Source organism: Typopeltis vanoorti, chromosome 24, assembly GCF_054136105.1.
Source record: "Typopeltis vanoorti isolate ZY-2024b chromosome 24, IOZ_Tvanoo_1.0, whole genome shotgun sequence".
Lineage (NCBI taxonomy): Eukaryota > Metazoa > Arthropoda > Arachnida > Uropygi > Thelyphonidae > Typopeltis > Typopeltis vanoorti.
This window is the reverse complement of record NC_143572.1, coordinates 73,443,904-73,470,295: the sequence shown is the minus strand read 5'-3', so window position 1 is coordinate 73,470,295 and position 26,392 is coordinate 73,443,904. Positions and strand designations below refer to the sequence as shown.

General features: G+C 35.9%; 1 protein-coding gene across 2 annotated transcripts in view; it reads left to right on the top strand.

Moving 5' to 3' along the window:
• The window catches only part of Rab6 (RAS oncogene family member Rab6), a 316,080-nt gene that overhangs the window by 186,068 nt on the left and 103,620 nt on the right, over positions 1 to 26,392 (top strand). For both annotated transcript variants that reach the window (XM_090414199.1, XM_090414198.1), the window contains exon 6: positions 23,205 to 23,298. In XM_090414199.1, the coding sequence (XP_090270325.1) occupies positions 23,205 to 23,298 (94 nt within the window). The remainder of the gene's footprint in view (positions 1 to 23,204; positions 23,299 to 26,392) is intronic.

Sequence of the window (26,392 nt, the reverse complement as noted above, 5' to 3'; positions counted from 1 at the left end):
GCTGATGACATAGCCCTTGTAGCAGAAAACAGAAGAACGTTAAAAACAGTGCTAGAATTACTAAATAATAACCTTGAAAAATATAAAATGAAAATCAACACAGATAAGACTAAAGTCATTGTTACAGGCAAAATCCCTATCAATATAGAGCATATAGACATCAAATAAAACAAGTGAAAAGCTTTAAATATTTAGGAAGCCTAATAACAGAAGATGGCAGAACAAGAGAAGACATAAGATCAAGAATATGATAACTAATATTTAAGGAATTGACAGCGTATACTAGAAATATAGATTAAATAAACTTTAATATATACTTTCCGATATTTCGGCGAAAGTCACATTGCCATCTTCTTGGGAACTTACTAAAAGACACGTGCACACAAGTACTAATAACAGCAAATGAGACTGAAGCTAGGAAGCTAGCGTTTCCTAAAGTCCTGATGGTGCCCCCTGGCGGGCTATATTGGTAGTTCTTGGCCTTTGGGCTGAAGTTCTTCTGATAAAAGTTTCCCAAATTTGGGGCAGTTTCATACATCCAAATTTGTTGAGGTTTGGCATGTTCCTAAGGGCCGAGGCTGATTCCATGAATAGTCTTTCATACTTGAACTTGCTGCGGTGTATTACTGTGGCTTTCTTCCATCTTATTTTGTGGCGAGTATCCAGAGCGTGGTCTGCAAGCCCAGAGTGGCTGTACTGGTAAAATCGGATGTAATCCTTGTGTTCTGAGATTCTGATATTTGCTGTCCTGCCTGTTTGGCCAAAGTAGGACAGTTTACAGCTGCAAGGGACCTGGTATACACCAGGTAGGTCTAGGGGAAGTGGTTGGTCTTTGGTGGAGCGGATAAGGGATGCCAGTTTTCTATGTGGTCTGTAACAAGGGGTCAAGTCATGTTTTTTTTAGGATTTTATTGATTTTTTCCGAGGTGCCTCTGATGTAGGGAATCGTGATAGATTTAGAGTAATCTTTTTTGTGAAGGGGAGGGGGTGGTGGGTTGTGGATAACTGGGTTAAGTATTTTTTGGATTTTTTGGAGGGGGTAGCCGTTGGCTGAGAAAGTGTCACGGATGTGATTTAGTTCAGTGGTTAGGGCTTGATCATTAGAACAGATTATTTTTGCCCTGTTGAATAATGTTTTAATAACTCCATATTGTTGTAAGGGGGGGTGGTGGGATTGTTGGTGAATGTATCTGCCTGTATGGGTGGGTTTTCTATAAACTGAGAAAACCAAGGTTCCATCAGGTTGGTGGGTGACTAGTGTGTAACTGTCCTACTTTGGCCAAACAGGCAGGACAGCAAATATCAGAATCTCAGAACACAAGGATTACATCCGATTTTACCAGTACAGCCACTCTGGGCTTGCAGACCACGCTCTGGATACTCGCCACAGAATAAGATGGAAGAAAGCCACAGTAATACACCGCAGCAAGTTCAAGTATGAAAGACTATTCATGGAATCAGCCTCGGCCCTTAGGAACATGCCAAACCTCAACAAATTTGGATGCATGAAACTGCCCCAAATTTGGGAAACTTTTATCAGAAGAACTTCAGCCCAAAGGCCAAGAACTACCAATATAGCCCGCCAGGGGGCACCATCAGGATTTTAGGAAACACTAGCTTCCTAGCTTCAGTCTCATTTGCTGTTATTAGTACTTGTGTGCACGTGCCTTTTAGTAAGTTCCCAAGAAGATGGCAATGTGACGTTCGCCGAAATATCGGAAAGTATATATTAAAGTTTATTTACTCTATATTTCTAGTATACGCTGTCAATTCCTTAAATATTAGTTATCATGTTTAACCAGCGTATAAGCCTCTCAACAAGAATAAAGATCAAGAATAAACAATGCAAAAGCCCAATTCTCTGAGATGAAAAGCATTTTAACAGGAAATCTCAACGAACAATTGAAAAAAAAATTAGTAAAGACATTGATATGGAGCATTGCACTGTATGGATGTGAAACCTGGATTCTAGGCAGAGAAGATGTAAGAAGATTAGATGCTTTTGAAATGTGGTGCTGGCGCCGCATGAACAAAATAAAATGGACAGAAAAAAAATCAAACCAACAAGTCCTGAGAGAGAAACGAAACAAGAATTCTAATTAGATCGATCAAAATTAGAAGGGATAGGTGATTGATGGACTTGTGAAACGAATAACTGAAGGCAAAATAGAAGGGATAAGAAGAAGAGGCAGATCAAGGAAAAGCTTTCTTGACCAAGTCAAAGACAGTACGGGTTTGAGGAGTTACCAGGAGGTTAAGAAGAAAGCCAATGACAGAGTGGAATGTCTGAAATTGCTGCTGAGCTACCAGTCCCAAGACTGATGCAACTGATGATGATGACCCAGATCCTGTATTAAGAATGGGGCAAATTGTTTTTGCAGTAGCAACAGAAGCCAAGTTCTTGGGACTCATCTTTGTCATAAAACTTACATTCATCAACTAAGGAAAAAGCGCAAGAGAGCATTGAATCTTCTTTGCACTCTGTCCTCTATTGAATGGGATGTTGATCAATTTTTATTGTAAGGGAAACAAAACTGCAGATGAAGTAGCAGAAATGGGTGCAACATCAAGTGATACCACAGATTTCGATCTTTTTAAAACCACCCAAAAAGAAAACATAAAAAGAACAATTCTTCAGGACATAACTCACCACTGGTGCTCAGCAGAAAATCCAGGAGCTACCATCAACTCCAAGTTTAATCGCAGTGCCACTATCATGATCTCTTGTCTCAAGACCGGCCACACAAGACCAATCAAGTTTAGTAATGGCATAAAAGTTTTCCCCACCTGCAAAATTTGTAACATCGAGGAAGCATCACCAATGCATTTGCTCAACTGCATGAATATTTCCAAATGTGAACTCTATAACAACCCAGAAAAGGTGCTGTATAAAATACATGAACTTGACCTCTATGATCTGGTGTAATAATACCATGGAATAATAAAAAAAAATGTTGAAGCAAATGAACCAATTATTATTTAGATGGAAATAATCATCTCTTAACTATACCCTAAAAACAGTCTCTCTCAGAGCATCCTATGTAGAACTACATAGGATGTAGTCTCATTTTTCTACTTTTGGAGGCACAATATCATACCCATTAGATTGCCACATGTCCTTTTGGTATGCATATTAAAGAGATTACTGAATCTATTGGCAGGAATGGTGACATTACTTGCACCAAGCATAACTGCATTCCTCCATGGCACAGCATCCTGTAACTTCTCACTTTGTCAACTACAGAAGTCTTATACACCATCATCTGTCTACCTTCAATTGTTTAATGCACACAGAACAGCCCACTCTGATTTCTTTACCATCTGTACTGATGGTTCAAAATCGGAGATTACTGTGTGCTATGCTTCTATGGCTTCTGATTTTACTATCTCCAACTGCATCCCCTTTGATTGCAGCAATTATACAGCAGAGTTACATGACATTCAGCTTGTACTTATGCATATAAAAGGGAACTGCTACCAAAAGTAATTTATATAGACTCTTAGTTCTTTACATGCTATCTCCTCCCCTCTCCTATGTATAATTCACATGCAATGCTTTGTGAGGCATTACATATTTTGAACAAAATGAAGACCCTTAATTTTGCTGTTTCATTCTGCTGAATTCTCAGCCATATTAGAATTAAGGGAAATAAGGCTGCTAGATCAGCTAATACTCTTCCAGCGTACTGTTTGACTACCATATACAAACTAGAGACATTGAAACCAAAATCAAAGCTAATTGCCATGTGGTCATCATCATGGCAGGAAGCTCTGACAGATTGCATGATATTAAGCCTTAAATTACGTATTGGCAGTGCAGTCAACGTAGAAACAGAAGAGAGGAAGTGCTTGCTAGACTCTGCATAGATCAGTTATCTTACACATTCTTATTTACTGAGGGATGTAAATACTACATTGCTTAACTTAATTTTTGTACATACATATTGCTTATTAATTTATTAACACCATGTACATTGCTATCATTGTACCAGTAAAACTTAAATCGACTAACCAACTTTTTCACTTTTCTTTCTTGCTTTTTTCCAATAAACCTTTCTTATCCTCTCACATTCTATATTTATCAGAACTTAAATCATTAGTTCCAGCAAGCACTACTATTTTGCTTTTTAATTTTCAAGCTCAAACTTCAAATCACCATACCATACCACTTTTTTCCTCCCTCTTATATTCTAAGTAATTTACCTTATTGTTGGTATAATTATTTATTGTTACCTGACCTGCTTCAGTGTTTTCCAGCTTCTTGTCCTTTCCAAATTTCTTTAATTGTCTCTCCACTTTTTTCTTATTCTCTTGTTGTTTGTCTAATAATTTGTTTAAATCGGAGTGGATTCAAGGTTACATAGTATTGGTTGGTGATTTTTATCTGTTTTATTGTGTTTTTTCTCTTACAAAATTAATGTAGATTTTCATGTTTTTAGTGTTTTATAACATTTTTGTTAAAATATCGCAGTAATAAATATAATTTATAATGGTGCCAAAAACACGCATGAAACATAATGCTAAGAAGAGCAGCAGACTCGAGAACGAGCAAGCTTGCTGCTCTAAGGAGGTTATTGAAGATATTGAGGAGAATGTTGAAAATGAATTAACCTCCAAAATTGCAAAGTTAAAGTAAATTATAGAGAGATGATGCGAGAATTACAGAAAGTCAAGCAGCATTTGAATGAACATTGGAAGAATAAGAAAATCAAGCAGCAAAATAAGAAACAACAAGCACGGAATCAGGTAAGTTAGTAACAAAAATCTGGTAAGCAGTATTGTTTGTAAAAAGAAGGATGTTGTATGGTGACTCTACAATAAAACATGCAAATTAAGAATATAACAAAAGCATTAAAAAAAAAAAAAAAAAAAAAAAAAAGATTATTGTAGTAGGTACTAACAAACTTAACTGGCAATGAGTTCAGTATGAGAGAGGACATGAAAGGGTTGTTGGAAGAGGCAAGACTGAAGAGTGAGAAAGTGAAAATAGTTCCTATGTTACTTTGATATGCGATATGATAAATATAAATTATGAAGAAGGGCTATGATGACAAATGATTTGATGTGTAGGCTGTGGTAGAAGGAATGGATTGAGTTTTTGGATGTGTGTAGTGAGTCTGAGGGAAGATTGGATTTGTATAAGAAGGACAGCTTATACTTGAATGCATTTCATATCAGTAATCTAGAAAAAGATTCCTGACTCTGTGGTTTGAACCCATCAAATGTGTGCAAAGATATCTACATATACAAGGCACTGAAGAAGAATAGAGATCTGCAAGTTGGTCAACTGTGTCATTCAGACTACAGACAAGAGTATACAAAAGAACATACAGGTAGATTATTATATCTGTACATGAATGCTAGAAGTATCAGAAACAAAGGGGTAGAGTTTACTGCCCTGGTCAATATGATGGGATCTCAAATTGTAGGCATTAGTGAGACCTGGCTATCAGAATCAGACATACTAACTGGTATAGAGTGTAAACAGTATAGTATTTTTAGGAAGGATAGACAGGAGAGGAGGGCGGTCATGCTACTCGTGATATCAGGTGACTTGAATCCAGTTAGAGTTCAGACCTATGATTGTAGTAGTAGTAACAGTATTTCATGTGCTAGTGAGTTTGAATCCATCTAGTATGAGGTGGAATCTTATAAGATCATATACATAGTGGGGTATTATTACAGACCTATGGATTGGTTGCTAGTGTTAAAGAAATGCATCACCAAATACAGACAATGAGTACGAAAAGAGTAATCATTATGGGAGACTTTAATTATCCAAACATTGATTGAGTAGCAGTAACTCGTGAGATGAATGAAACCAAATGTATTGAACTGTTGGGAGACAAGCAGCATGTGACAGAAGAAACGTGAGGTCAAAGAGTGTTAGATTTGATTATAGTGTCACACGGTGTTTTTGTTAAAGACGTAACTATTCTGCCTCCAGTTGGTGACAGTGATCATGTGGTATTCACTCAGGAAGTAGCTAAGTGTGTGAATGTTCCATTCAGAAAAGGTTACATGCTTAACTACAAAGCAGGAAATTATGACCAACTGAGGAGTATACTGAGTTCACTGCAATGGTATCGGTTGCTGGATGGGAAGAATATCAACAGTGCATGGAAAGCATTTAAAAAATACTTAAATGATGCAATATCAGAATGTGTCCCGAGAGTTCGAAGAATAAATAAGGTAGGAGTCAAATGGATGAGTAATCTTATTAAGCAAGAGATATGTAAGAAAAGGATGTTGTGGAAGGAATACCGTATGCATAAGGATGATGTCTGTTATGAAATTTACAAGCAGCAGGCTAGAATAGTCATAACTGTTGTGCAGAAAGCAGTCTGAGTATGAAAAGAAACTGGTGCTGAATGTTAAGACAGTCCTCAAGAATTCTATCAATATGCTGCAAATAAAAGAAAGAATCAAATGAAAGAATAATTCTTCTAAATGCAGATGGTGTCAGGGAAACAAATGCAGACAAGGTTGTTCAACTAATGATTGCCCATTTTGTTAAAAGCTATCAACCTGCTGTATGCAACATTGAGCACTGCTACCTCTTCACTGGATGAAGAAACTCAGATGTATGAGATGAGGTATTAGAGCTGTTGCACAAACTGAATAAGAATTCAGCAATAGGGACTGATGGGATATCAACACGTGTGCTAAAAGAGTGTTCAGCTGAACTGGCCATTCTTTGACCAGGATGTTTGATGCGAGTCTCAGAACAGGGAAGATTCCACAGGAATGGAAGGAATGTATGGTAATTCCATTGCACAAGGGTGGTGCAAAGGCTGATGTATTCAACTATCGGCGAATTAGTATCTCAGGAGTGGTGGTGAAGATTTTGGAAAAATTGGTTAGGGCCTGCATTCAGAAATGGATAGACAAGTGAATCTCTACTTTGCAATGAACAACATGGGTTTACTAAGGGAAGGTTATGTTTTAGCAACTTGCTCACATTCTATAACAATATTACCATTGAACTAAGCAAGGGGAATGGATACACCATTCCCCTTGCTTTTGGATTTTGCTAAGGCTCTTAAAAAAAAACCAGCATGGTAGACTGTTGCATAAGTTAGAGGATATGGATTTGGATTATAGAATATTAGCTTGGATAAGAAGGATGACTGGCTGACAGATATCAAAATGTGGTATATGGGGAATGTGAGTTTGCAAGATTTAAGGTAACCAGTGGTGTGTCACAAGGATCGGTGGTTGGTCCACTGTTATTCAATCTGTACATTAATGATATTGGGAAGGTATTGACTAGTGACATAAGCTATTTGCTGATGATGCAAAGATAGGTAGGGTAATCAGGAATGCTGCTGATATGTAGTACTTGCAGAATGATTTGAATAGGTTGGAATTGTGGGCATGAGAAAATGGATGTCATTTCATCATCAGTAAATGTAAAGTCATGCACTTTGGCCTGATTAGATATCCAATTTCGTATTATATTGGTGGGATTATGCTAGTAGAAACTGATCAGGCTAGGGATCTTATAGTTTTAGTAGATAGGAAGTTGAAGTTCAGGGGAAATGTAGCAAAGATTGCAAATACTCAAACTCAAAAGATAATTGCAATGCTGAAACGAACTTCAACATGTAGAGATAGTATGTCTTTTGCCTCTTTACAGGGCCTTGATAAGACCTCACTTGGACTATTGTGTGCAGGTCTGGTCTTCTGGTTTCTGTTGTGATTCTGATGATACAGTGGAGAGAGTGGAAAGGAGAGTGTTAACAATGATATCAGAATTGGGAATACTGATTATGAAGACAGATTGAAAATTTGTAGACTATAGATGCTAGCAAATAGGAGTGATATGATTGAGGCTTGCAAACTTCTGAAGGGGTTATACATGATTTCAGTTGATGGAATTTTTTGTTTTATTATTATTTTATTATTATTATTTGACACCTCCAGGGAGTCCAAAGACTTGTCGAGGGAGGGCACCTGCTGTACAACTATGTCTCCACCACTCAATCCACTAACTGTCTGTGCGGTTAGCCTAGCGGCTGTGCGCTTTGCAACCATATGCCTGGGGAAGGAGTGTCCTGGGCTCGATTCCCATTGCCGACGTGAGGAGCTTAAGGATCTTCCTCAGCCATAACCAAGTTAGCCGGTCTTGGGTGTGGACAGCAGGGTCCCCCCCCCCCCCTCCAGTTTATCTGGTGTTTTTCATCCCGCAAACAGGCAAACCGGCCCCGTGAACACACGGATATACAGCCATAAATACTTAACCCTATGAGGTGCTCAACTCGCCCCAATAGGGATGGGGGAGGAAACTCCATATGAATAAATAAATAAAATCCACTAACTACACCAATGCCATCTGCCGCCGACCACCACCACTAATATTTCCACAGACAATCACAAACATCCATGCCTACGCCTGTATTCGAATCCTCAATTGTGATGCAGTGGAAAGAATGCAAAGGAGAGTGTTAAAAATGATATCAGGATTGTGGAATGCTGATTATGAAGGAAGATTGAGAATTTGTAAACTACAGATACTAGCCCTAATTGCAAGAAAGCAGTTGGAGAAGCAGAGACACAGGGACTGAAGAATATAAGCGATTACATAGAGAAGTCAGAAGAGCCATTGGGCAGGACAAGGAAAATTTTTCTTCTAATAAATGTGAAGAGAGAGAGTTTCAGATGAGGAGGAGGTGGCACAATTATGAAAGGGTGTTTTATTTGTGACCTAAAGAACCAGTTTAAGCCCATATTGGATGTCATCAAAGACAGGAATAGAGCAGTACTGACAGAAGAACTGGAAATCAAAAACAGATGGAAAGAATACTGTGAATCCTCTCTACAGCAGAGAGGATAAGAAAATTTGGACGATTCCTCTCACTAGAAAGATTTCAATTTTGAATTTCCTCCACTTAGGCATGAGGTTGAAAGAGCAGTTTAACAACAATAAGGCTCTGGGTGCAGATGGAATTCCAGCAGGGTTAATTAAGGCCACAGGGAATGGAGGAATAACAGTGTTCATAGATTTATTATAAGGATATGGGATCATGGCCCAGAGACTGGAAGAAGTTGGTTTTCATACTACTAAATAAGAAGGGAGATATGAAGGATTGCAAGAACTATAGAACTCTTGCAAACAAGATTTTGTTAAAGATCATTCTGAACAGGATTGAGGTCAAATTTGAGGCAGAGATGCCTAATTATCATGCAGATTTTAGGAAAGGTAAAGGTACCGGAGATAAGATCCTTTTGCCTTTGACTGTGTTCAGCATGTGAAACTGTGGGAAGTAATGAAGGTAATGGGTTTTTCTCAACATATTAACATGTTGATAACTAACTTGTACAGTGAGCAAGAAGCCATGGTAAGAACAGGCATTGAATTAATTGATTGTCTTCAGATTGGAAACGGAGTTAGGCAAATGATGCCTACTTTCTCCTCTCCTGTTTGGTATCTATTCTGAGGACATCATGCATGTAGAATGGAATGAGCTTAAGACAGGAATTAAGGTAGGTGATAGATTGATCAGTAATATGAGGCAGATTAATGATTCATGACTCTTTTGTAATGACAAGGAAGAACTAGGACGAAGCTAATGAGATCAATAAGAGCAAAGGATTTCAGCTGCATCCTAGCAAGACAATGATTATGGTTCTCAAAGGAAATACATTATTAAATCACTTAAGGAATTGAACAACGTAGATACGAATATAAATTAAATTACACTTTAATAAATATTTCCGATATTTTGGCAACGTCACGTTGCTATCTTCAAAAGGAACTTACAAAAAAGACGTGCACGTAGGCACTACAACACAGTAACTGAGAATGAAGAGATGATGCTATTGTTCTCCTAAAAGTCCTGATGATGCCCTCTTGCGGGCTAAGTAGGTGTTCTTGGCTGTTGGGCTGAAGGTCTGCTGATGTAAGCCTCCCAAATTTGGGGCAGTCGCATATAACCAAATTTGTTGAGGTTTGAAGAGTTTCTTAGGGCTGAGGCTGATTCCATAAATAGTCTTTCGAATTTGTATTTGCTATGGTGTATTACTGTAGCTTTCTTCCACCATATTCTGTGGCGTGTATCCAGAGCATGGTCTGCAAGACCAGAATGGCTGTACTTGTGAAAACGGATGTTGTCCTTGTGTTCAGAAATTCTGATATTTGCTGTCCTGCCTGTTTGGCCAAAGTAAGACAGTTTACAGCTGCAAGGGATCTGGTATACACCAGGTAGGTCTAGGGGAAGTGGTTGGTCTTTAGTGGAGCGGATAAGGGATGCCAATTTTCTGTATGGCCTGTAACAGGAGGTCAGGTCATGTTTTTTTTAAGATTTTGGTAATTTTTTCCGAGGTGCCTCGGACGTAGGGAATGGTGATGGATTTAGAATAATCTTTGTTGTGGAGGGGGACTGTGGTGGCTTGTAGGTTTTAATATATTTTTTTTGGGGGGGAGGGTAGCCATTGGCTAAGAAAGTGTTGAGGATGTGATTTAGTTCAGTGTTTAGGGCTATGTCATTAGAACAGATTAGTTTAGCCCTGTTGTATAGTGTTTTCTCCACTCCATATTGTTGTGTGTGTGTGGGGGGGGGGAGGGGGATTGTTGGTGAATGCATCTCTTGTACCGCTGCAGACAAAGAATTTGAAAAAATACGAGGCCGACAGATGAAAAATTAAAAAAGAACTCTACCGTCAGTCCAAAACTTCCTACCAACACTGTAATCGACCCCTTTCTTCAGTCACCCTGAAGCACTTAACGCGCTTTCACGTTAGTGGAGTAGAAAAAATTGCCGAAATCTTAAGAAAACATGACCTGACCTCCTGTTATAGGCCATACAGAAAATTGGCATCCCTTATCTGCTCCACTAAAGACCAACCACTTCCCCTAGACCTACCTGGTGTATACCAGGTCCCTTGCAGCTGTAAGCTGTCTTACTTTGGCCAAACAGGCAGGACATTGAATATCAGAATTTCTGAACACAAGGACTACATCCGTTTTCACAAGTACAGCCATTCTGGTCTTGCAGATCATGCTCTGGATACATGCCACAGAATACGGTGGAAGAAAGCTACAGTAATACACCATAGCAAATACAAATTCAAAAGACTATTTATGGAATCAGCCTCAGCCCTAAGAAACTCTCCAAACCTCAAGAAATTTGGTTGTATGCGACTGCCCCAAATTTGGAGGCTTACATCAGCAAACCTTCAGCCCAACAGCCAAGAACACCTACTTAGCCTGCTAGAGGGCACCATCAGGACTTTTAGAACAATAGCTTCATATCTTCATTCTCAGTTACTGTGTTGTAGTCCTACGTGCATGTGCCTTTTTTTGTAAGTTCCTTTTGAAGATGGCAACGTGACGTTGCTGAAATATAGGAAATATTTATTAAAGTGTAATTTAAATTATATTCGCATCTATGTTGTTCAATTCCTTAAGTGATTTAATAATGCATAATCAACGTATAATCTTGTCTACGAGAACAAAGGAAATACAGACGGATGCTCCTGAAAAACAAGTGTACCTTAATGGAGAAAGAATTGAAGTCAGCAAGTTTGTGTGACTGGGATCCATTATTAATCTGAAGAATTGCTATTCAGAAGATGTTGGAAGAAGAATCAGGAATGGCAAAAACAATAGAGACATCTAAACTCTGGAAGGATAGATCTATCTCCACAGGGACAAAGTTGAGGATTCTGGATAGCTGTTTTTCCAACAGCAACTTATGGATGTGTGACTTAGAACCTAAATAAGTCTGATAGGAAGAGGATAGCCACTTTTGAGATGTGTTGTTACAGAAGGCTGTTAAGAATATCATATATTGAGGTTGATCAAATGAATGGGTGCTAGAAAGGATCAGCAGAACTATAAGGTTAAGATATCTTTAAAGATATTGAGAGAAGAAAGTTGAAATACTTTGGACACATTAAAAGGTTGGATGGATGGAGGACTTCTGAAGATCAGTCACTTCAGAGAGTTAAAGCCTCCAGAAGGGCATACAACAAGGCCACCTGACCAGAACTGGTGTATCACATCACAGAGGAATGGAGTGACCATCTGGCATCTGATTTCCGATAAATAGATGGTTGGGCACTATCAAACAGTAGAAAAGAGGGGTGATATGATTGGGACTTATAAACTTCTGAAAGGATAATACAGGATTTCAGTAGAGGGGATTTTTAATTTTATGGAGGGTCGAGAAAGGCTATCCTTGGCATTTGAGAGTGAATACAGTCAAGAAGGGTGGGGGGGGGTGAGAGCTAGGATTTTTCTCTCAGAGTGGCACATGATTGGAATAGATTGCTATTGGACGTTGCGTGTACAAGTAGTGTGAATGAATTCAAGAACAAATATGACAGCTGGTATGGGTAGTAGGTGTAGTATTTTTTTCCCTTTCCTTTTTTTTTTTTTTTTTTTTAATCTCATTTTTATTTTTAAGCCAGTGAAGTGTAAACTTTAATGATTTTCATGGACTATTATTTTTTTTATAATTGACTGTTGTTGTGCTATAAGTAATTCCCTGTGACTTCTTCAGTGACCTCTTTTCAAAGATTCTCATGAAAGATATTTCAAAATCCACACTGCATGCTTCATTTTATGGTTTAATTTGTGTGTTGTCTGATTTTTTTTGTTTTACTTAGACATTTACCATACTTTATTTCATTTTTTTTAGTTTATTATTATAGTTTATACTAGTTTCTTTGTTATTTATATGGGTTCATTAAAACAGTGGCTCTCAGCTGGTGTGCCATGGAATACTGGCCATACACAGAGCTCAGATGAGCAGCAAGACTGAAGTTCTGAGACAAATTATAATGCAATGAATTTCACCCAGTGGTTCAGTCACCTGTAAAGAGATATTAATAAAGAAAAATAGGAAAGAGCTATAGAAGAAAGAAAATTATTAAAATGGAACAGGGACTTAAGCTATAATCCATTGAATCTGAATTCAAGTAGCTCTGCTCAACAAAGCAGATTGAAGTCTCACTGATGGTAAGTAGGGACTTTTAAATTTAGAAAGGTGTGCCCTAATATTTTTAGTAACAGAGTATGTTGGCAGTTGAAAAAATGAACTGAGAACTGATATTCATCTGATTTTTTTTTTCCTTTGATGGATAAAGGAGAGGCACACAGTGGAATATTCCTCAATTTTCATAGTATCATATGTGAGGTGAATGAGCTTTTGTGACAAAGTTGTCAAATTCTCATTATTTCACTTAGTAATATCTTCGTGTGTGTTTGTGTTTTTTTTTAAGTATATGTCCATTTAATGTGTAAGCCATTTTCCCTCTCATCTACCAGTACTCTGTGCAAAGAAGTCAGATTTCAAGAATAGAAATTTTTAGCTAACATGCAAAAGGTTCAAGATAGCTAATGGTGGAAAAATTCAGGATATACCGTGTTAGAAGGCTTTATGATTTAATTCCTTAAACACAGTATATTTTATTTCTCATATTTATTTCATTTCTTGAGAAATATCTCTAGTGCTGTCACTTTTGAAGAGATATGATATAGAAATGAAAATTTATCAGGATAATATTCCCAAATTGGTATAGGCTAACAAAATGTGTTTTCAGCGAGTAACTTAACCCCATTCAGAATCACTTCAAAATATGTAAGCATCATGATGCTGGTTAAATTATACCAGTTTATTCCTCTAAGAGATTTCAGCAACAGAGCATATGCCTCACTCAATCAAAAAAAAAAAAAAAAGTAGCTGTATTAATGCTGTAACAAATTCTATCCCTATTTATGTTCAGAAATTCTAATCTTTTTTTTTTTTTTTTTTTTTTTTTAAAGTAGCTATATTAATGCTGTAACAAATTCTATCCCTATTTATGTTCAGAAATTCTAATCTTTTTTTTTTTTTAACATATATCCTAATATTCCATTTCTAGAAACATATGGAAATAATTTTCTGAAAATTCTTTTAATACTGCTGTAATGTTACTCTGTGAATGTTTTCAGTTAAGCAGATTCAAAATGAGAAGTTTTCAGTTTTGAGAAGCACAAGCTCAAATCTATTACGTATGGTGTTGGTCCAATATTACTGTTTGTTTTTTAGTAAAAAATCTTATTAAGGCGTCATCATACAGGAAGATAGATTTTGATTATGCAAAATCAGTAGTACTCCAGCCAAACATTTTCTAATGAAACACATGGCTTTAAATTTTTTTAAAGATTTTATTTTGATTTTATTTTATTACATTGCAACCTAGTACCTGTTCTTCAACCAATAGACTGGGGATTCGAATTCCACAGTAATCATGGATGTTTTCTGAATGACTTTAGGTGGTTGACAAATTTCATTGCTTGGTGTTGAGACCACTACCTGGCTAAGTAAAGGCCTGAAGTAGTTTGAAAAAGTGGATAAAAAAAGTGGTTCCATGTTTGGTCTTTAAAGCAGAGTTGTCAGATTCTTTAACCCTAAGCTAAGCATGGTGTGTGTGTGTGTGTGTGTGTGTGTAAATATATTTACTTAAATTAATAATTAATGTAAGTAAATTAATCTCTCTAGGTTTACTAAGTATGGAGCAAAGTTTTGGGAGCATAGTGAAGCAAGTTCTGAAGTTAAATTTCTTGAGAATTTTAGCTAGTTTTGGTGAAAGAGAGCTGATGTAAGGCAAAGAAATAAAGGCTCTGGGGGAAGAGGGATCTTCAGAAGCAGTTGAGTGACTGAGAGAAAGAAATTTTTCAATCTTATTAGGAGAGAAACCATTGTTGATAAAAGTCTTTTTAAGAAAAAGGAGTTCATTTTCAATTTCTGTTTCTTCTGTTAGTAAAGATTTGGCCTGCTCCCAAAACTTCGCTCCTTACTTAGTAAACCTAAAGAGAAACATCTTCCAACTCAATTTCCAGGAGTCTACAAGATCTTATGTGATTGTGGAAAGCCATACTACGGCCAGTCTGCTAAATCCATCCTTCTACATTTGGAAGAACACTGTAGAGATATTTCCTACAACAGGACTAGAGCCATGTTCTTTTCTCCAGATGACTCATCGTTAACTCAGATGAAGGCCGCTGAGACACTGTGGACTGGACACAAACTTCTAATATCCATGTGTGTTATGATGAGCTTGAAAGATTGTCGAATCCAGAGAAATTGCCTTTGATTCTTTCCATATCGATAACTCCTTAAGTTTCAATCTTTCTGACACACACATTGCCTCTGTTCAATACTGGCACACTCGTGATAGCACGTAGTCAACTTTTATTTGGAACTCAAGCTGGCATTACTGTTTTCAAAATGTACTACTGCTTTTTTTGACTAGTACTGTTAATGCAATTTTTAAGTCTGTTATTTTTTGTATATTTCTTTGATTGTGATACCTGAAGAAGTTGATCCATTCAACGAAACTAGTAAACTAGTAGTATCTTTTTAAATAAACCATGTCATCTCTTTATCTCTCGGTATCAGTCATTTAAAATAATTTATAATATTTTCTACCGATTAAAAATGAATATTCACAATATATATATATATATGTGTGTGTGTGTGTGTGTGTGTGTGTGTGTGTGTGTGTGTGTGTGTGTGTGTGTAGATATATATAGATATATAGATGAAGAAATTTAATGATTAGAAGCTATGTATAACATGAAAAGAGAAATACAAAAAATATATACATTACAGGAGAACAACAGTTATAAGTTAAATTGCAAACATTGTTGACATTTCAAGGCATTCTGGATGCCATAGTATTGTTGGGCATGTTCAGTTCAGTTCTGTTCAGTTCATTCATACACGAGATCATGTATGCCACGGTTAGATAGCTGAGATTAGTATTAAGATGGACCAAATTGACAATTTCTGTTGATTTCACAATTCTTCTTTCAAGTTCATCATGGCATCAAAAAATTTTCTGATTTTTTTCCAGATCACTCGATGAGTAATAGAATCTTCATTGTTAGTGTTAGCAGAATTAAGAATGTGATTAGATAGTGACCTGGCTCTAGTTCTGCCATACATGTCTCCCACTTGCTCTTCCATATGTAACCCAGTGTGTTGATAACTAAGTCTCCCCTGCTTTCTCCAATTGTCCCAATAATAATGTAGTAACTTTGAAGAATTACTCTTGCTCCATGTGTTTCCAGCTCATTACTTTAATGGTAAGCATATAGAAACACCATACACTCACCACACTCTTATGGAACTTCCACAGAATGAGCCGTAGTTTTCTCTCTATTTTTTTGTATTGAAAAATATCCTTTGTGACTATCTTATAAAACCAATTTAATACCGTATAAGTTTCTATCATGTCCCCTCTTTTCTAGCTATCAACTAAATTTGCAACTCGCATGCCTTCAACCTATCCTCATAGGCAGTCTCTCCAAGACCTGTCATTAGCTTCATCATTCATTTCTGAATCCTCTCTACTACCTCTCAATCTTAAAGAAGCCTAGGTGACTAAATCTGGGCTCAGTTGTCAAGATGCAGCTGAATCATAGCCTTAAAAAGAGTGATAATTAGCTCTTATCTTTACATGTTAGTATGTTTTCATAATCCAAATAATCTTTGAGGTTTTACCATCTTTTGAATATGCACCCTGAACTTCAACTCTCTGTCCACCATTATCCCGAAGTCCTAGACCACATATGGGCAACCCGTGGACCGGATCCGGCCCTCTATTTCTTTTGATCCGACCCTAATTTATTTCAGCGAAGCTTGTCTGATTCATGATGGGAGAAAACATGGTGTGTTCTACTAACTCACATTAAGCTGATGTCATATGACTTCCGCAAAACACACTGTTTTCTCCTACTAAGGTCTCTTTCTCACTTTGACTAGCGGCATGTGTGAACATGTTACAACATGTCAGTTCAGTACTTGCGTTGGTGTTGTGCTTTGTTCAGTGCGTGCATTGATGTTGTGTTTGTTCAGTGCCTGTGGTGTAGAAGACAGTTTTGTTTGACAGTTCTGAATATTGCTTATAAATTTGGGACAATGTCATGGGTTATTGCAAAAAAAAGAAAAGTAGGTGCAGAGAATCATCAATTTCAAGACATCTGGACAGAGGATTATTATTTTATTCTGAATAAAGGTTTGCCTGTATGTTTGCTGTGCAACGAATCTGTATCCGTCAACAAAGAATACCACTTGAAGAGACACTTTACTTTGAGACATGCAGATCACTCAAAAATTGATGGACAACTACGAAAAGATGAAATACAGAAGTTGAAGAACTTGGATAACCAGCAGCCAATGTTCAACAAGCAAAGAACACAGCACCACAACATTGTCAAAGCCAGCTTTGTGGTAAGCGAAAAAATTGCTGAGCATTCTAAGTCATTGGGTGAAGGAGAATTTATCAAAGAATGTCTGCTGGATGTTGCAAGTATAATATGTCCTTAAAAGAAAAAAGACTTTGAGAATATTCGTTTGTCGAGATGTACTGTTGTTTGATGGATAGAAATTATGACTGATGATATCCAAAAAAGTTTAAAAGAGAAAATTGCTAGATTGGAAGCATTTTCAATTGCTTTGGATGACAGCACCGATGCCTCTGATACTGCACAACTAGCAATATTTATTCGAGGAGTTGATGCGAATTTCAACATCACAGAAGAATTATTGGTGCTTTGGCCGTTAAAAGGAACAACTACCGGTGAAGATATATTTGAAACAGTCAACACAGTGTTCGAGAGATTTGGGCTTAAATGGAGTTCACTATCTTGCATATGCACTGATGGAGCCCCTGCAATGATTAGTGCACAGAAGGGATTTATTGGAAATGTTTGTGAAAGAGCAATAAAACTACAAATCCATCCAGAAAATTTAACAAATTTTCACTGCATTATCCACCAACAAAATCTGTGTGCAAAATCAATGAAATTCACAAATGTTATGGAAGTTATAGTAGTCAGTGTTAACTTTATTAAGTCACGTGCACTTAATCACCGCCAATTTAAGGAGTATTTGGCAGACCTATTTTCAGATTATGAAGATGTGTCTTATTATTGTGAAGTGAGGTGGTTGAGTAAAGGTAAAATGTTAAAACGATTTTATGATCTGAGACAAGACATTGCAAATTTTATGGATATAAAAGGAAACACAATTAACCAAGTAAAATATGATGAGTGGGTGTGTGATTTAGCATTCCTTGTGGATGTCACCGGATACCTAAACGAACTGAATCTTAAATTGCAAAAACATGGACAATTGGTTCATGAACTGCATGGACATGTTGAAGTTTTTTTTATAATAAACTAAGATTGTTGGAAAGTCAGATAAGAGCTAAAAATTGTTATCATTTTCCTACTCTAGCAACTCATAAAAATTACCCTTATAATTGTTATGGAGATGAACTGAAGGCACTAATAGAGCAATTTGATACAAGGTTTGCCGACTTCAAAAACAAAGACTCCACATTCGCTATATTTGCTCGTCTGATGGATGCCGATGTAAATAAAGTGCCAGAAAACTTACAGATGGAACTTATTGAGCTTCAGGTGGATTTAGTGCTAAAATCACAATTTAACATTTCTTTGACGGATTTTTATAAATTTTATTTGGTGGAAGAAAAATATACAAATTTTATGTGCCTTTTCAAGAAAAATCATTTGTCTTTTCGACAGCGCATATATGTGTGAACAGTTTTTTTCGAGGATGAAATACAATAAATCAAAAATTCGGACAAGAATAACGGACGAAAACCTCAAATTCTATGCGATTATCCTTAAGTAATATTAATGTTGATATTGATAGTCTCATAGTTGAAGTACAAGGCCAATCTTCACATTAAATTGTTATGTTGCTCATTATATTATAAAATTTATGTAGAGCTTTATACCAGAGCATTATATTATAAATAAATGAAATATAAAGTAGCAACTTGTTTTAATTCATCTAATATTAATTTATTTTATTTAATAATTTGGTCCGGCCCTTGACTCAGAGACAGAATGATAATTTGGCCCCCGAACTAGGAAAGGTTGCCCATGCCTGTCCTAGACCCATCAATTTCCTGCAATCTAGTACCATCAATGTAATACACAGTATGTAATATTTTCAACCCAAAGTGCATAACCGTACATTTTGCAACATTAAATTAATAATTGTTATTCTTTGTCCATAATGCATGCCAATTTATTTAAATCATCCTGCAGGATATCTACATCACCCCATTATTGCATCATCAGCAAACACTTGAATATTCTTTTAGATCTTTTCCTATATTGTACATATACAAATTAAAGAATAGTGACCCTAATGCAGAAACCTGAGGCACTCCATTAGTCACTGTCATTCTCCTAGAATAACTGCTTTGAATAACCAACACCACCTATGACTAACGATGCATTTACTTATGAGTTTGAGACCATCAATATGTAGAGAAAATTTTTCCACACATATTCAGTCAAGTAGTTTTTTAATTGCAACTGTAACTTTTTAATTGGCTAATTATAGTATAAGGGATTTAGACATTTACATAAGCTCTTCCATAGTGCAATTGAAAAAACGGTAGGCCGTTGTGTCCTTCGATTGGAAATCTTATCATTGTGGGCTTTTTGAATTGAATGCAAGTTAGCAGAATTTTTTGTACTTGAAACCTTATATGCATATCAGCTAGAGAACACACACACAGTTTGCAGACAGAATGGTATCGTGGGTAGATGGAGGATGAAGTAGTTGACATTGTTGTATGGAATGCCTTCCTGTGATGCCCTATGACTCCTTGTCGGTGTCACATAATATGAATGAAGATGACTTCTTTTGCTATACAGAGAGTAGAAAGGTTCTTCCTTATTAATTTTTCCTGTGAATTAATAATTTTTTTTTTTTTTTTTTGTAATGCTACTATGAACTCTAATAAAGGCATGCTGCCTTTAAAACACATGTAGACAATAGCGGTAAATGAGAGAATTAGGATGGCACTCCACTAATAGCAACATGGCGTTCCCAGTGCTAATCCCATTATAGAGGCTAATGAACTTGATTTTCCTATGGCCATTCTTTCATATGCAGGAACTCACTTTGCTGCCTTTTACTTGAGCAGTATACTTCAATTTATATGAATAAAGATTTGGCAAATTAAGATAAAGATAAAGCAAATAATCAAGTGTTGTAACATTTGACTATTTGTTTCAGTTTGCACTTTATTCAAATGCTATAGCATTCATAGGATGCAGCATTTTTTATACACTATTTAATAATAAAACTCCTTATTTTGTGCGATTCTGTCCACATGAATTTTTGTGATTTTTATGTTGGAATATTGTATCGTTAGTAATAACTAGTCTGTCGTCTAACAAGTATACTTTACAAATACCATTAACTGCATTGTTTTCTGTAATTTTTTCAAAACACCTCAGCATGTTTGTTACATGCATAAAAATAGTGTTTAATTGTTTGTTTTTTAACATAAAAAGGGAGTAGTAGAGATCCATAGTAAGATCTTTTCTACTAAAATATATGGAATCATTTCAGTTTTTGTTTTAGAGACTATTTTTAGTAGGCAAATTAGACAAAACTATTCAGAATGATAATAAGTTATGTGTTATAGATCAGTAAGTAAATTGTCTATAGCACATGAGCTGAAAATGACTTCTCCACTTTCTAATCACCAGGCTCTGGATTCAAATCCCATTGCATGGATGTGTACAATCTTTTGGTGATAGACAGTTTTTGTCACCTAGTGCAAGACTACTCTGCTTATTGTTATTAATATTGTTATTGAGAGAAAGACTTCCAGGGAAGCAAGGACTCATCAAGGGAAACGGCATCTGACCCATACCTGTTCTTGAATTCATTCACGTTACCTACACCCAGCACTTCCAATGGCAGCCAAACCAATTGCACACCATTCTGAGAGAAAAATCTATCTTCACTCCCTTGTTGATAGAATTCATTCTCAACTGTTAAAGATACCCTTTCATCCTTTCTGTACGATGCTTTCAGAAGTTTGTAAGTCTCAATCACATATCCCTCTTTCTCCAATTTTTACTGTCTGCAGTTTACACATTCTCAATCTGTCGCCATAATCAATATTCCACAATCCTGATATCATTTTTAATACACTCCTTTGCCCTCTCTCTCTCCACTGTATCAGAACACCATGGAAACCAGGAGACAAGACCTATGCACAATAGTCCAAGTGATGTCTTATCAAGATCTTGTAAAGGGGCAAAATGACCTCCTTTTCTTTCTATATCAAGGTTCATTTCAGCATTCCAATTATCTTTTGAGTTGTATATGCAATCTTTGCTGTATAGCCCTTGAACTTCAACTTCCTATCTGCTAAAACTCCAAAATAACTAGCCTGGCCAGTTTCTTCTAATATAATCCTACCAGTATAATACGACTTGACTTTGGATATCTCATCACACCAAAGTGCACGACTTTACATTTACTAACATTGAAACAGCAGCCATTATCACATGTCACAATTCCAGCCTATTCAACTCATTCTGCAAGTACTGCATATCAGCAGTATTCCTGATTACCCTGCTAATCTTTGCATCATCAGTGGCATCTACACAAGGCTGTATGTCTCCTGTTAAATCCTTCCCAATGTCATTTATGTGCAGATTAAATAACAAAGGACCAAGAATCAATTCTTGTAGCACACCACTAAATTTTGCAGATTCACATCTCTCATATCATATATCACTTTTTGATATGTCAGTCAGCCATTCTCTTAAGCACCATGCTAATATTTTATCATTCAGTCCTATATTCTAAAATTTATGCAGCATTCTTCCATGCTGTATTTTGTCAATCTTAGCAAAGTCCAAATGTATCACGGTACATCCATTCCCCTTATTTAACTTAGTGGTAACTTTATTATAGAATGTGAACAAATTGCTTAAACATTACTTCTCTTAGTAAACCCATGCTGTTTGTTGCAAAGTATGGATTCTCTATGAACTCATTTCTGTATACAAGACCTCACTAACTTTTCCAAAATCTTCACCACCACTCCAGAGATACTGATAAGGTGATAGTTGGATACATCAGTCTTCGCACTACCCTTGTGCAATGGGAATACCATACATTTTTTTTCATTACTGTGGAATCTTCCCTGTTCTGAGAATCAGATTATATAGCCTGCTCAAAGGAATAGCCAGTTCAACTGAACACTCTTTTAGCATCTGTGCCGATATCCCATCAGTCCCTGTTGCAAATTCTTATTCAGTTTTTGCAGCAGTTCTAGTACCTCCTCCTGATACACCTGAGTTTCTTCTAGTGAGCTGAGTGTTGCATACACCAGGTTGATAGCTTTTAGCAAAATGGGCTCTCATTAGTTGAATAATGTCTTCTGAATCTGTTTTTTTGCATGCTATCTACATTCAGTAAATTTCTTATTAATCCTTTCTTTTACTAACAGCATAACGATAGAATTCTTTTGGGTTGTCTTTAGCTTTCAGAGCCAGTTTCTTTTCATACTCAGACTTTGCTTTCCATACAACAGTTGTAACTCTTCTGGCCCCTTCCTTATAGTATTCTTACCTAATGCACATGGTATATTCCTTTGTTATTAGATTGCCTGAAGTGGTTTGAAAGTATTCCATATTTGGTTTCTAGAGTAGGGTTTTTAACCCTTAGCTTTCCATCAGCATTAAAAAATGTGCTATATGTTTTTGGCCTTTCCTGAGTAGAATTGACATTGGGAGGAGAAAAAAAAGTGTGATAATGAATGATCTCTGCATGTGCCATCCAGCCATTTTCGACCCTTGGTGATCTTGTAAACAAAGGCTCTTATCCTTTATTTTAGAATACCAGAATGCTATTTTGAAAGGTGTCTTTGATTATTTTTCTGTTTAATTTGCTTCTTTCTATTTTTAATTATAAACATTAAAAAAAAAAAACATATCTGTGATCATCTACAGAATGGAGTTTCTCAGACTATTGAATTTGTTAATCGCAGCAGGTCAGATAATGGTGTTATATTTTCTTAGTTTAATAACCAAAACATTGGAAACTGTACTTGAAATCCAACATCTGAGACCTGGTGAATAGCAACCTTACTTATAAACTTTTACAGCGTGAATAAATTGGGTGAATTTTTCATTCACTTTTGATTTATATTACGTGATAATTCAGGGTTCTAGATTAATTCATTATTATAAACATCATATAATTTTTTGCTGTTGTTGCAAAAGTATATTCAATACGAAATTGTATTTTAAGTAGACTTTGTTTACATAATTGAAATAATAAAAAAAAAACTTGTATTATGCCAGTATATTACTAAACTATTCAGTTAATTGAAAGTAACAGACTTCATCCTTATAGACAGGTTACTATAGAAGAAGGGGAACGAAAGGCTAATGAGCTGAATGTCATGTTTATTGAAACTAGTGCAAAATCTGGATACAATGTAAAGCAGGTGTGTTACTTTTTCATTCATTCGCTTAGTATTTTCATGAGGATTGAAGAATATCTCCTCATTTAATGTAATAATTCAATCTTTGGGGTAAATTATTTAAAATTTTATATATATATATATTACATATATATATATATATATTACATTAAACAAATTTTTATCACTCTCAGTATGTGTTTGTTACCAATGTGATAGTCAATACAAGAAATATTTCATAACTAGTTTCCAGTCAACTTTCTTCAAAATTAGATTATTTGTCAGGTCTCTGATTTGATCATCTCTTACATTTAATCTCTAATTTCACTATTTTTTATTCCATTTATATCTTGGTCTTATAGTAGGTCTTTTCTTCCTTCTATTTTTGCTTTACATACCTGATTTGCCCATCATTTATCTCCCATTTTGTTTCTAACCATATCATTACATTAACTTTGCTTACACATTCTGGAATATTAATGCCAAGTTATTTTTTTATATCTTCATTTTCAATATGGTTTTGTAATTTGCTAATCTATGCTGTGTTTCCTATCTATATTTTGCTTACTACTAGGTTATTGTTTTTTGCTGATTTCTCCATTATTTATATAAATTATTTATCTTTCTTTCTACCTTACCATTCTTGTCCATCAACTATAAATTTGGAAAGTTGATTATTTTTATCCTTATTTTACTGAAGCCTAAAGAGACAAAAGTTTACATGTGAAATGTCCTTGAACTGTTTTTTATATTAGGTAATAGATGATAAATTTCATGTATACCTTTTAATACCATCCTTCTTTTTAGAGGCCTGACGTAGCTTGAAAGCCACATTTGGTTTCTAGAGCAGAAGTTCCAGGTTAACTAACCTGCAGGCTATCTGCAGTGCTATACAATATGTTAGGCTAACTGCCTTTTGTTGGCAGGATTGACTTGTACATATAAACATTCATAAGACAAACTAGAAAAGGGTTAACAAAAAATAACACAACTAGTTTCATCATATTACATGAAACTTGTTCAGGTGTGAAAAAAAAAACAGAAATATTCACAATATACACATACTTTGTTGTAAGCTATCCATCTTCATGGCTCTTATACTACTCTTCTGTCTTGCATTAGAGTCCATCCTTCTCTCTCATACATCAGAACACTTTTTGTTGTCTTTGGAGTATCAACTTCATTTCCTTTTGAATGTCTGGACTCCAAAGCATTACCATTCAGTTTCTTAATAGCATTAAAGGCTTGTATGGCAGTCATCTACATCTTTCTCATGTTTCCAACTTATGAACAATAGATCCTAAGCATCTGAAATGATCTATTGCCTTAACTTTACCAATAGGTCCAGTTCTTCCTAGTTTCTTGCATATATTTACCATATGTAGCAAATATATACAACAAAAAAATTCACCAATACCATAAATTAAAGATGCCAAGAAGTTATATTCTTGTTTAATCCTTTATCCAAGTAAGTAAATAAAGTTTGCATGTGAAGTTTCTTGTATATTGAAGGTTACTAGGTTACTTGTATATTGAAGCTAACGACTTCACATTAATTGTCTTAGTATTCCATAATGAAAAGCACACATCCTTTTGGATAATACTATGCATTATGAGAAGGATGACCACTTGCCAGACTAATTTCAACTTCACCGAGGTATGTTTAAGTGTGGGGAATACCTCTCCCAAAACTAAGTGAAAACTACAAGATCACTCTTAATCTCATTGAGTGATCCTAAAAGATCACTACTAATCTCATTACTCCTAACCTGAATCACCCCAGGACAGGAAACTTTGTAGTGGTTAAACTCAATTACAGGTAAAAACCTACCACAAAGTAGAGCCCCTCTGTTCCCCAGGAAGTAAGCAAACTCAATGACATACATTAATAAATGTCATCAGCGGGAGCCAGATCCAGAAGAGATACCAAGGTTGAAGTAATGCTGAAGTCAGATATACAAGTAGTGAAAAGGTGCCATGTCTTATTATTAAAATACTCTGAATTAGAGCAAGTTGTAAACAAGTCTTTTCACTTGGCTATAAATTAAAAATACCAAGAAATTGTATTTTTTTCTCTACTTGTATATGGGATATATATGAATTCTGCATTACTTCAACCTTGGTATCTCTTCTGTGTCTGGCTCCCAATGATGAGACCTCAATAAAGGTCGAAGCTGGTCTGAGAAGTGGCCCTTCCCATAAGGAACAGCATTATGCTCATTCAAAAGGATGTGTGCTTTACATTATGGAATACTAAGGCAATTAATGTGAAGTAAGCTTTTATATACAAGTAAGTAACCTAGTCGTGAAGAAACTTCGCATGCAAGCTTTGTTTGCCTACACTTGAATAAAGGATTAAACAAGAATATAATTTCTTATCATTTTCATATTTAAAAAAAAATTCAAAAATAAATACTCTTCTTTGCTATGCACTGATCCACTCAGCTGCTTTCACAATGAATGCATTTTTACACCACCCATTCATGGTATTCACATTCCAGTGATGAATGAGCCTGCTTTCTCTATGCTTTGAAAATAAAATCCTTGCACAAGCGACCTGTGTGACCAGCATATTTTGCAAACTCACTACACCTTATCATAACCTTCTGTTTAGACAAGTTTGTACTCTGCTGCCTCTTTATGACACCCTAGAAAGTTGCATCTTTCTCCTAGTCTACAGTATTTCTTTGGTAAATTCAGAGTGGAGTATTCTAATCTAATGTTAATTTAAAACTATTCTATACAGAATAGTTTTTGATTAATGTTTGCTGAGGAGGTGGAGTCTGGAAAGTTCTAATAAACACCTAGGTTTTTGATTGCACTTTTATCCACTTAAATCTCACTGAACTGCAATCTACTAGGAGGAGGGATCTGGAAAATTCTGATAAACACATAGAACAAAAATGATATTAAAGCAATTGATATAGCTACAAGAAAGAACATACGAGAATAAAAAGCCAAACGGTTATTTTTTCTGGCAAAATTAATTAAATTAAGGGGATAAAAATCCCTTATTATTTTACAGCCAGTATGCAAAACTCTGAGATCGAAAACTATGATCTAAGAGTTTCATGCCGAAGAACTATCGGCGAATCCAAGCATAAGTGAACATCTGGTA